This window comes from Manacus candei, unplaced genomic scaffold, assembly GCF_025592945.1.
Source record: "Manacus candei isolate 608988 ecotype Guabito, Panama unplaced genomic scaffold, ASM2559294v1 h1tg000020l, whole genome shotgun sequence".
In the NCBI taxonomy this organism is placed as follows: domain Eukaryota; kingdom Metazoa; phylum Chordata; class Aves; order Passeriformes; family Pipridae; genus Manacus; species Manacus candei.
In genome coordinates this window covers 4295096-4307939 of record NW_026138068.1, presented here as the reverse complement: position 1 = coordinate 4307939, position 12844 = coordinate 4295096, and the positions used below count along the sequence as shown (strand labels likewise).

Genomic DNA, 12844 nt, shown 5'->3' with positions numbered 1-12844 from the left:
TGGAGCAGGCAGGCTTGGGGTTAATGTTCTCTGTGATTAATGCTGCAAAAATACGGGAAGGAAACCACACATTTTAATGAAAAGCCTCCGTCTCCTCCTTCCAGAAACCTGGCAATTAGCTGCCTTCAGCTGGTTATTGATGCCAGCCGAGCGCAGTTACAGATCTAGGTCAGAGAAAGGCCCCTGAGCGATCTGGGCTCCAGATGTTGGCTGCTTTTGGACATGGGTCTGCCTCAGAGGTCCTGGGGTCCGATCTGCACTTTGCTACTTGTTGGTGGACATGCAGAGAAATTGGTGTGTCCTTTTTTCCATCTCCGTGTCCCTGCTGCACATTAAACCACATTTGGATGCTTGGGAGGCAGATAGGAAATCAAGATTTCAGTGATTCTTCCAAGTAAATAATTCAGGGTCCTTTGACCAAGAGGAAAAGATACTAAACTTCCCTGTTTTGACCAAGTCATGCTTGGATGTTCACATATATGTAACTATATATAACTCTGTAGCTATATATAACTATATATATAACTATAACTTTTCCATGGGATGCATTTGAAGTTATTTTTTGTCTTTCCCTTGTTCTTAATATGTTTATGCTTTTCTGCTTCAGAAGAGCAGCTTCTGCTCCATAGCCTGGAGGTGGCTGTTTCCATAGGAGATGGAGGAAATCCTCAGGGTGCTGGGAGACACCAGCCAGATGCATTAGAGCACCAGGACAGCTGCCAGGACACCACAGGTTATATTTTGCCAAGGTGTAATTGGATGCAGATTCTTCTGAACAGCTTCACCCTATGCAGATTTAGCCATGAGGAAAAAGCCTTTTGGCAGATTGCTGAAGAATCATCTGGGTTTTGATTCTGTCCACAAACCCTCATTGCATCCTGGCTGCATTGTGCCAAGTGGAAACTGCTGCCACATGAAGGTGGTTTTGGAGCCTTATACCTGGGCACAAGATGGCCAGGCTGTTAACTATCACAAATACCTTTTATAGGTTGGGTTTTTTTTTTTTTAATGTTTCCTGGTGTGGATTTTTTTTTTCTCAGTTGAATGTTTGCAAATGTCAGTGGGAAGGCATTTGAATATCACAAAGCCAGGATTCCTCGATTTCTTCACAGCCATACTCTCTGCCTTGCAACACTCATTTAATTCTCCCTTCTTGTTTGCTTTGCTTTTCAGTTGGGATGAGTCACGTATGCTAATAGAGCTGACTGGGGAGTTACCGGCAGAATTTCTGCTCTTACTAAAATGTTACCGGTCTCTTATTTCCATGGAGTTTTATGGCCTGTCTCCTATTCAGTACAGTTAAAATTAATTTCATGCCCCAGTTCATTCCAGTGTTTGCAGCTTCAAAAGCTTTTAAGTCCTATTTAGCTGCCTGGCTGTGCTCTGTTACCCGTCTGCGCGGTCCCTTCGGTTCACCTGTGAGTGCAGGCTTCGAGCAAACATGGTTAATTTTGTATGCTACATCTGCCACGGGATCCAAGGCACCCTTGAGTGGTTTGTTCCAAAGACTTGACCTACCTTTGATGTGTCCTTTCTGTTTGAAATACCTGCTCTGTCGGAGGGAAGGGCTCTGCCACTCTCTCGTCAGGAAAGAAGAGAGCAAGACGGTGTTTAGTGCCCTCGTTTCCTAGGGATGGGATGAGCTTTGCCCCTGTAGCTGGCTTGGCCCTGGCTGTTTTTCAAGGTGAAAATTTTTTGGCTTTGCAACAGACCAACAAGTTCCTTCAGGATGAGTCACAGCCCTGAACACAACTGGAGACCACTTGAGTAATTCTGCATCAGTTGAAGAGGTTACAAAGACCCTTTTTTTACATTTTGATGAAATACAACAAATGCAGAAGGCACTTACTGGTGCACCAGTGAAGCACCAGTGCATCTGGTCAAGGTCTCTTATGTCAGTGCTTTGCCAGATGGATGTACAAGGATGAGAGATGCCCTTCCCACCCTGCCACGGTAGTGACTTTACGTATTCCCCAGACTCCTGGCTCCAAAGATATTAACCTTCTTTCCTCCAAGTGTTTGAAAAATGACAAGATGTTGTTCACATGAGCAGGATCAATTACCTGCTGTCTGTTAGGAGAGATAGTCTCCAAGGGGGCCTTCGTCTCTACGGCGGGAGATTCCTGCTCGGTCAGCCATGAAAAACAGCCTGGTAGGACTCTCCTCCCCCCTTTCCCAAAGCAGTCATCTTGCAATCATCTTCTGTGAGATTTGTATTTGAAAGCAAAATGTGAGCTTCTGAGCCTTGAAAAAGCACAGAAAAGGAAAAGTGAAGAGCCCAGGGTAAGTGTGTGCAAGGTGCTGTTCACAGGGTTTGCTTTAAACCTTCCCTTTGAGAGCTTCTCCTTGCTGTTACATTGAAATTCAGGAACATCAGGGTGAAACCAGGCTGCATCCCCTTGAGGTGCTTGGAGAAGTGTTGGAGAACCAGGGTCTGAGTGTAAAGTTAAAACAGATTGAGAGCTTGGTGTGATTTGGCTTTTCTAATGTGTCCGGATCCAGTGGCAGCAGCGCTGAGCGTACTGTTAATATTTGCACATTTGGATTGCTGTCTGTAGCTGAGAGCTTCTCAGGGAGAGGGGGGGAACTTTGCCTCTGCAGGATCAAAATCTGAAGTCAGGATTTTAAGAGAGGTTTCGGGGCTTCTGAATATCTTTTTGTTTTCTAAATGCCCCCCCCCCCCCCCCCCCCCAAAAGAGCAGAACAGCTTTCTTCTGAAAGTCTCACAACTGTGGCTTTCAAAATCACTTGTCACGTTGGGAAATTTAACATCTTTTCATTACTTGCTGTTTAGGGGATTTAGTAGCACTGGATTGCCTCTAAATTCATAGCTGAAGCCTGACATGTAACACAAATGTTCTTTCAAGCCCTGTCATTACTAATGCATTCTCTTTCAGGTCTTTTTATTAGTGCTTGTAGACATTTTCCTCATTAGAAATTCACCTAGCAGCTCCCCGCTCATCCCATTCAAGGTTTCTCATCTCTTTTATTCTCTACTGGCATGCACCAAGGCAGCAGCATTACCTGGTGATGAATTACTAAAGGATGGAGACACACACTGCAACCTTCTGCTTCTTTCTCCTGCCAGTGAAAAGCCAGTACTGGTTTTGGGGGGACTATCTTGCAGCATTTGGACTTTCAGTGTCAACTTGGGCTTCAGGGGAAGACAGAGGCATAGGACGGGTGCCTGACTGATGACCAGAAGTGCTTCTGCACTTGCATTTGTCTAATTTTGGTCCTGAGCTCATGGGTGCTAAAGGGGATGGGCAGGAATTTCTCATCTGGTGTTAGGAACTGTGGTTGTGGATGTAGCTGCTGCCCAAGGGATCACTTGAGCACCTTCACAAGGAGATGGCTCAGGGACAGGGCAGGCAGTGCTGGGGGTCTGGCCAGTGCAAGCTCTGATAACAAGGTGCCCGTGTTTGCCAAGGCATCTCCTCCTTGGAGCATCCCACTGGCCTCAGTGTGTGAACCAGTGAATTAACAGCATAAACTGCTTCACGAGTTACAGTGCTGAGTTTGGACCTCCAATGCTGAGTGCAGTTTGGAGCTGCAGAGGACATGATTTGAGAGGCTGGGAGACCTTGGGTTGGCTGCTTTCTCCTGGGCGTTGTTTCTGAGCACAGACAGCCTGCCTCACTGTACATCCAGAGTTATGAACCTCTGCCACTCTGCTCTCGGAGGCACAATAGTGCTGGGGGCTTAGCCCATCCCAGTGCTCAAGGGCTCTGGGGTAAATTAACTAAAGATCTGCTTCCCTTTTCTTCCCCAGAAAAACATTGCTGAATATTGGAAGGGACTGCTCCAAACAGCTGGCTTTCCAGGAGCGTGCCCTGCTGTGGGGTTAGTAGGTTACAGTGTGTTAGCAGCTGGAGCCATGTGCTCCAGCCGCTTCAGAGCGAGCAAGGGAATGCGTGCAGTGACCCGTGAACAGGGTGACCTACTCCCTGCCCTCGCTGTGGGGCGTCCTGTGGCTGCAGGGAGTCAGTGACTGCCCTGAGCTGCGGCTTGGGATCCTGATGCCAGTGATGAACAGGAGCCGCCTCACCATGGGGGACAGAACTGTTTTGGTCTCCGTTGCCTCTTGGCTGGTTTCACCTCAGAGTGTTCTTGCTGTGCTCCTCGGGTCCCCTGATTTGCAGATCCCTCATCTCCCTGTGCTTTGTTTGGCTGGAGTTGCCAGGAGCTTCCTCCGTTTCCTACCCTTGCCTGCGTGATCCATCTCACTGTACAATGGCGTTGCCAGCTGCTCACTGCCTCCTTCCCATTGCTCTTTGCAGCTTGGTCCCTACTTTGTTTGCCTTGGCTGTTTGATGAAAGACGTTCCTGTGTAATTAAATACCCCTGATTAGTTTTGCTCAAATATCAAACTTCCTTTCATCTCATCTTGCACCGGCTGAAGGTCTCGGCGGGCTCGGCCAGGTGTGCCGCAGTGCGTTGGCTCTTTGTACCCTTTGGGAGCCTTATCCCAGGGCTTTGGCAGTGTCCACACGTGGGTACACACCAGCACCGACACGCCTGTGTGCACGCACATCCTTTTAGTATCGCAGCCTCCGGAAGGATCGTGTCCAAGTCATTCGTGTGGATCTGAGCCAAGTAACTCAAAAGTCGGAGTTACAGGTTCTCTCCCTAACTGGCTCCATTGTGAAAGCCATAAAACAAAAACAACCTTGGGCCAAACCAGTGAAGGTGGAAGCGGCTGCTCCCACAGGGCTCACTTTGCTTTGTTCAGGGAGGGAGATGGGTTTCACTCAGCGGTTTGGAGGCTGGCTCCAAGAATCCTGCTCTGGTGTGGGCTCGCCAGTCAGGGCAGTGGGGCTGGGAGGTGAGGATGAGTTATACGAGGATAAAAACCTCTTGCAGAATCGCACCCAAGAGTATAGACAGTGTGTGAATCCTGCTTCCTGGGCTGTCTGGAGGCAACTCTGTGTCTGGCATTTGCAGGAGCTCACATGGTCATTGTCTCTCTGGAGAAGGCTGTGGTGCATGACCCACACTGGCTTGTCTCCTGCTCCCTGCAGAGGAGCAGAGAAGTTGCAGGATAAGCTCCTCTGGTGACCAAAGGGCTGGAATAGCTTTTGTCACGGAGAAGGTAACTGCATATTGTGTCCTAACCCTGGAGGAGAGCTGCCTTCAGAGGGAAATGTTAGACTGGGGCTGCTCTGAGGCAGGCAAGTGGGAAATGGCAGCCGGTGCTGGGGGATGCTGTGTGAAGCTGCACCAGAAGCAAGGTCCTTCCCCGTGGGCACACCAGGGAGCCCCCAGCCACAGGGAAGTCAGGAATGCAGGTGGGCACCATCCATTAGATGAATCGTTGACCACAAGGATGAGGATGTGCCATCTGGCAGGCTCCAAACACCAGCTCACCAGAAGCTGGGCGGGCTCTGTGTCTTTCCCAGCTTACCCTGTCCTTACGAGCTCGCATGTTCTCCCCACCCGGCGTGGTGTGACGTGCCAGCCCAGCAATACTTAAAACTGCCCACAAGAGTCACTGTTGCTTTATCTAAGGAGCCTCCATTCCTCCTGCCTGGGAGCCGCCTGATTTCTTCACCTCTCCGCGGTTCAGGTCTCCATCCGTGATGCTTTTCTTGTGCCCCAGAAAACCACGGGCTGGGGAGGAGGAGGAGGAGGATGGAGGAGGGTTGGCACCTCGCACGAGCGACCTTTCCCATGTGTCGCTCCACAGGGGTTACATCCGTGCCCGACTCCCAGCAGACAGCCCTCACCTTCCCCGCCTGTGCCGCAGCGGTTGTGCTCGGCTCGGTGATTTGCCCAGGGAGCACAGCGTGTGCTTCGGAGACATGTGGCCCGAATTAACCTCCCTGCAAACGGTTTCTAAGTAACAGCAGTACATGTAGCAAGATAAACTGTGAAGCCTATTTATATTTACCGAGATTGTATTAACCTTTGAAAGGTTGACCTTATGCAAAAACAAAACAAAACAAAAAAAAGATAAAGTGGCAAAAACATTCAGGGCATGAGGGGGTTTGTTGTTGTTTTAATCCTTTCACTCTTTGATTACCTCAGCCTGGGTGGTGGTAAACATACACCAGCTTTCAAGGCATTCCTGATTTTTGCAGCTGCAGAGCCATTAAGCCTTTGCCTGTATTAGCACTTTCAAGGTCAGCCATGATGCACAACTCAAGGCAACACATCAGCTGCATTAGAGCTTCTAATTTCCTTCATTTATGCTCCTTTTTTCCGAGAACTTGAGCGGCAGATCCAGCAGCAGCGTGTCAAAGTCTGTGTTGTTCCTCGATGTCACCCAGGCTGACGGGGGGAGAGCAGAGGTTGATGTAGCTGGGCTGGCCCCAGGGGACAATCCATGACCCCTTCTTGGGAACCATCCCCATGCATGCTTGTCACCCCAGCGATTTCTCTGTGTTAGAGCCTCTGTTAGAATTGGAATAAACAAACAAATAACCAGAATGTGTCTGTTGGGCACAGTGACCCGTCAGAGCTTGTTCGCACAGAGCTGAAGCCGTGGAAGGAAATCTGTCCGACGGGGTCTCTGCGGGGTTTGCTGCCTGCTGTGGCACCACACGGCGCTGGGGCCGGTGATGAAAGCTCTCTGTGTGCAACATGAAGGGATGCAGGAGCGTGTGAGGAGCTGGGGCTGACAAACAGGTGCTGGATGCTGCTGGATGGACCTTACCTGTGTGTCTGGAGATGGATGCTCTGGAGCATTCAGCACAGCATTATCCTGCTCCTCGTTTCTCATGCTTCCCTCCCTGCACAGGTGGGCAGATGTTACTGCAACTCTGTGCCTCAGTTTCCCTCACCTTTAAAGGCAGGTGAATGCTCTTTGCACCAAGATGAGCATTGAGGTGTAGCTCAGCCAGTCACCTTTGACCCCCTTTGAGGCTCCTCCATGGATGCCCCACACAGGCAGAAACAAAAGGTGGTGCTGTTGTGTGATCCAGAGGGAAAAGCCTTTGGCAGCAGCAATAGTTATAAACATGTCTAACAAGGTGGCCTTTGGGCTTCATAGTGCAGCCCACAACAGCAGTGGGTCTCTCGTAAAAACATGTCAAACAAGAGCAAAGGCAGAAAGTGCCCCGTGCGTGGGTTTATTTGGTTTTTCCTCCCCCAGTGATCAATGCCACTTTGATTCCTGAAAGAGAATCAAAGGATGTAGCTTGCTACTCAAGCCCTCACTCAGAAAACCGTTTGTGGATCCATGTGTCAGGTCTGCAGGAGCCTCCAGCTCCGTCACTTGGCTGTGCCTTCTGCTGATGTGGATGCTGCCTGGAATCGGGAGTGCACAGGGATTTGGTGTGGCTCTAGCTGGGGACATGGGAGCTTGTTCCCTGCTGGTAGCTGGTGTTTTCCGTTGGTATGAGCACTGCTTGCTAGCACTGCCTTGGAAATCAAGGTCTGTTTTTGCATCAGAGGGTTGAAGGCAGAGGCAAAGGGAGTGAAGATATGGTGCAGCTCAGGCAGGCGTCAGGGACTCTTTGTTCGTCCCTTACCTGAAGAATCAAGCCTGATGAGTTTCCTCCTTGATGAACTAAAAAGAGATCACAAAGCTGAATGTGACTCTGCTGTGCTGGAGAAGGGGTTATCCCTGTCCTGAATCCTGCTGCCTTTCCTCTAGCAGCGTACTTGATTTCTGAGGTGGTCCTGGTTGAAGGCCCCCTCACCCAAGGCTGCTCACATGCCTGTGGGATGGGATCCCCCAACATGCTGCCAGTGCAGAGGTGGTGCAGCCTCAGCAGTGGGCTGGAGGGACCTGTGTTTCCCAGGACAGCGCTTGCTGTGGGATCATTGTCATTCTTGTGTGTGCCAGTGCATGGTTCAGTGGTGTGGCCAGAAGAGAGTTAAAAAAGGGAAAAATGTTGATGCTTTCTGTGATGTTCTCCATCCCTAAATTTAGCCAGGACTGCCCCCACTTCCTCTCTCAGTGAGATGAACCCTTTGCCCCTTCCCAAACAGTCCTGTTTGCTGCTGATTAGGCTGAAGGATTTATAGGGAGAGGAGGGTGGTTTTTCCCTTCCCGCTAGCCAGGCAGGAGGGGAATGAGGAAGCAGCAAGGGTGTCTCTTCAGTCGGGTAAATCCCACAGAACATGCCTACATGAGACTGCTAAGCTCCTGATCAGTAATTACACGCTGCAGCTCTGCCTTTAATCAGGATAGAAGACTTAAGGAAACTCCTTTGCCCCTGATCTGTACCTTTTACCTAGAGATTTTATTGCTGTGAATATTAGTAACAGAAACAACCACAGGAGCTCAGCTCTGGGGCTTGTGCAGGCTCTGGGAGCTCCTGCAGCCTTTCCAGCTCCGTTCACCTCTGGTGCTGTTTCTATTTGAGCAGTTATTTCATGCTGCCTTTAGAAAGAAGAAGAAAGCAGGGTGGTGTCTGGGCAGACACTGGGGTTGCGGTGGCTGGTTTCTCCCTTGAGGTCCTAATTCTGCAAGTGGCTGAGCTCTCGTGGCTGGTTGTTTGCAGCTTTGTTGGGCACGACTCCAAGGAAGCAAGAGGTCAGGAGATAAGTGCTGCAAGCCCTGCTGTGATCCTGCCTCCTTATGCAGGAGACTTCACCTTGGAGCCCGGGCTGAACAACCCTTTGGGAGCATGTGTGCACCGACAGCCCCATCACTGCTGGCCCTAGACACTGGGGTGCTTGGGGGGGGTCACCTCCTGCCATGCAGAGCTTGGCCTGAGCCCCCCAACTCTTGAGAACCCACTGGGGTTTTGCAGATCAACGTGTAAAAATAATGAAGAAACAACCTGACCCATTGGTAGATGCAGAGCTGAACGTCTACCCGCGTGCGATGCTGAGCAAACAGGGAAGGTTCACAGAATGGGAGTTTATGGATTTAGTTCTGAACCTTAGTCCACGTCAACAGATGTGGGCGAGGTTCCCTATGTCGGAGGGTTTGTTTGTCTTTCTCTAAGCTGGTGTGAGTTCCCAGATAACAGCATTCGCTGCTCTGAAGTTGATGTAATTCCGAGTTAAGGTGGAAACTGTGTTGCAAACTGCTTTGGGGGGGGGAGGGGGAAAGCCAGGCTGTGTATTTTAGCCTCCTCTTTAATCGGATCTCATCTTTTTTTCTCTCTTTACAGAAACCAGGCAATGCGGAAAAAGTTAATTTTGTACTTTAAGAGGAGAAATCATGCGCGCAAACAGTGGGTGAGTGATTCCCTTAGACCTTATTTTATACGTATAAAGCCGTGTAATTTATTAAGCGAGAGAGAAAAGGATGGTTTCCAGCAGAGAGGTGCTGGTGCTCGGTACTTTGCCTGTTGCATTGCTGTGGAATCTCTTCTGCTTAAAATAACATGGATGTGAAGTAGAGGTCCCTGATCCTGCTGCAGGCAGTACCTCCTTCCGCAAGTGCCCCCCGCAGAGCAAACATGTGGGGTTGGCTTAATCACAGCGGAGCCCATCACTGATCTCAGAAAGCCTATTCACAGCATAAATGTCTATTTTGTGAGTAATTGAACCCTAAGAGAGGTGTGAAACAAGCTGACTCTGCTTCCGATAAATGGTCTGGAGGCTGCTCTGACTCCTTCCAGCTGACCACAGAGCAACGTTGTAGGAATTTGTGGTTTAAAACAAAATCCAAGCCCTGCGCGAGTTTGTTTCTAGGTAGCTTTGCTCACGAAAGAGTTTCGGTGTCCTTTAAGGAAATGGGTCTTGGTTAGGTAAGGGGCAAGGTGGGAGTGATTATGGGGCTTCAAAGGCATTTGTTGCAGGTCCCCAGTAAACAGGGGAGAAGGTTCAAGTGGGTTTCACAGAATTTATACGTTTTTGGTGCTGACAGTTGTGGTCATTGCTGGCAGGAGTTGGGAAGCAGAATCAGCACAGAAGGGTAAATGCCAGAACAACCAACTGCCCCCACCAGGAAGGTGAATTTTGTGGTGGCTTTTGGTGATGGGTGATTCAGCTCGTGGTGCAGGGCTTCATGTTTCATGTGGAAGATGGAAATGCTGTCTCCTGACTTGGTGTTTCTGTTCTGGGACAGGCTCAGGTGCTGGTGCTAGTGTTTTGTATTGCCAATGGTGCAGGTTTTCTCAATGCCTTTGGGGTGGTTTTGGACAGAAGTACTCCAACTGGGAGGAATTGTTGGAAAAATTCAAAATAACAAGCCTGGAAAGTGGTTTGAAAGCTCTGGCTTTAAAAGTAGCTTTCAAGACAGGCATTTCTGAGCCAGTAATCTCATTATTTTCTTATTTATGGTGAATAAAGGCATGTTCCTTTTCTTTCCCATGCTTTGCTTTTTCCTCATTTTATAGCAGTCTTCCAAAAGCCACAGATACTGCACTCCATAGGAATGATCGTGTCTCCCATTTGTGTCCAAATACATGTTCATTTAGACTTTTCCATGATAAAACTTCTTCCAGGTCTCTAGTGAGGGGTTACAGGGCTTATACCTTCAACAGGATGTGGTGTGGCAGTTGGGTACTACTCAGGGCACCTCTCCTGGCGCAGGTGAGGACTTCTCCGTGGTGGGAAGCGGATCAATATTCCCTTCCTTAAAACAGGGATTGCAAAGCATCGTGCGGTTTTACTGGAATCAGGAGGGAAGCGCCTGAGAGCTGCTTTCTGGTGGAAATGGCCAGTTACTGTGCTAAACCTAGAGTGAGTTGCTCTGGGTGGATATCAAGGAGCTGGGGGAAAAGGCTTAATTAGGCTGCAAGAGCACAGTTCCTAAAATACGACTCGCGGTAAAGTCGCCTGTCATGCAAAATAGGTGAATTTCTGCCAGCCGGTTTATTCAGTGTCCTTGAAAGGGGATTTTTCAGTTTAGGGAAGCATTTTGCCTATTCTACAAAATAGGCAACATACGGTTGCTGAATTTGCAAAGTGAATACATTTGCTGATTCTGTTTGCAAAATGGGTATGCTTAGCTATTTTTCTGCCTATTTTGTAGCAGACCCTATTTTTAGCAAAGCCCATCTACGTGCCAGCATTTCTTTCTGGCTCTTTTACTTTCTGGGGTATTGTCGCTGCCTGGGGCCGGCTGGAGCAGGGTCAGAGCTCGGTCCCTGCAGGGTCCAGCCCTCACAGCCCCATCCCAGGGGATCTGCAGGGCTTCCTCCTGCCTCCACTGAGGTCAACACAGCAGAAGACTTTTAATTGCCATCGGGGTGATGCTGCAGAGAGGGAATAGTGAAGGGAGTTGTTCTGGGTGTGAGAGGTACATCTCCATCAGCCAAGGGAACAAAACCTTGGGGCTTGCATAGGAATTGGACTGGTGCCTCCTGTCACCTTCACTCTTCTCCTCCCCTCCAAAGAGCTGCTCCGTTCCCTGGAGCTGCGAGAGCGTGGGCTGCGGGAGGGCTCAGGCTTGGCACAGCCCACAAACTGCCTTCAGCTGCTACGGCGGCGTTACTATCCATCCATTTTTAGATACGCATGTCAGGTCCGATTTGGCTCACTATCACTTACTGGTGTGATTGAGAGGCCGATGGGCTGGAGAGTCCAGCGGGGAAGGGGAGCAGAGGAAGCACCGATGCTAAAAGCCAGCACAGATGGTTGCTCAGGAATGGACTTGCTTGCTTAGGGCTGCTCAGAGGATGCTTCGAGAAGGAAAAAATTGCTTCTGTTCTGACCGAGAGCTTCTCCTGGTGATGGGGCTGTGAAGATCTGGGGAGTTCACAGTGCTGTAAGGTGCCTGAAATCTTCGCTTTTGAAGGATGCAAGTGATTGCAGGGAGTGCGTGTCCCAGCTGGAGCAAAAAGCACTGGATGGGGATGCAGCATCCCAGCTCTGCTGCAGAGGGGTTTGAAGTTTGTGTGGCAGGAAGCATCTCTCTGCTCCGTGATGGGAAGGGGCATCAAGGAAATGCTCAGATGGTCCATTGCAAAGCCATGCTCAGGAAGGCTGAGCTGTGAGGGGGGAGCTTTGGTGTACTGCTGCCCTGCTGCCAAGGTGTGAGCTGCTGGGGATACAGCAGTGTGACGTGGATGCTGCTTTTGCCATCTGCAAATGCCAGTTCCTTAAAACAGGAACTCTGGATAAAGCTTTTGTCAAGTTGTTCCAAGGAGTGGAGGAAAAGGAGGAAGAAGAGCCACCCCACCGGCTGTGAAGCAGCCAGGGCCATGCCAGGTGGCTCTGCGGGACCCAGCACTGGCTCATTCCCACTGGGAATGACAAACCTTTCAAAGCCTCCAGGCTTCTCAGCAGACCAAGCCCTCGTGCTGGGCTCTCCCCCGGCCGTGCCGCAGGCTGGCACACAGCACCAGGCACCGGCTGCCTCCCGGTGCTGAGGCTTTATAAACTTTGCAGGGTATTTTTAGCCTCTTCCCAAATGCGATGCTCTGAAAGCAGGAGGATGTAGCAGATTTGCTGGCAGGGTGGGAGCTCTCATTTTCAGGGGGCTGATGGCATCGCTTTGGGAGGGGTGAAAATGCAGCAGCTGTGATTTCTCCGAGCTGCCGCGGGCTGTTGGTGTTACCTGTAGCTCCTCACCCGCAGCACGAGATTCCCCATGTTGGCTTTTAGGGCATTTTAATTTTTGTTCTCATTCCTCACTTTCATCTTTTGGCTGTTTCCTTTAGCTCCTGATGAAACCCAAGCATCTCCTGTGCATCCATGCAAGGCAGGACAGTCTCTGACTCCAGGCATGCAAAAGGGAATTAATTGATTTATTTTCAGGGGAAGGTGTTAATCTGGCTCAGCTCTGGGGCTGGAGGTGCTTTGTCTGCCTCACATTATTGTTGAGGTACCTCCAAAAGGCCACAAAGATCAAAGACATGCTGCTGTGCTTGAATTAGTGCCAGGTCCAGGATGGCTGGACCAAACCCACGTGCCATGATCAGCATGACACTGGCTACCAGTTGCTGTGGGTGCTTGACACCAGTGATGGGCTGTGGAGCTGCTGGTGCTTGGTGTC

The 12844-nt window shown here is 50.0% G+C and overlaps 1 protein-coding gene across 12 annotated transcripts in view; it reads left to right on the top strand.

Moving 5' to 3' along the window:
* Positions 1 to 12844, top strand: part of NCOR2 (nuclear receptor corepressor 2) — a 238542-nt gene that overhangs the window by 140098 nt on the left and 85600 nt on the right. For all 12 annotated transcript variants that reach the window (XM_051785667.1, XM_051785666.1, XM_051785665.1 and 9 more), the window contains one exon: positions 9069 to 9135. In XM_051785667.1, coding sequence (XP_051641627.1) covers positions 9069 to 9135 — 67 coding nt within the window. The remainder of the gene's footprint in view (positions 1 to 9068; positions 9136 to 12844) is intronic.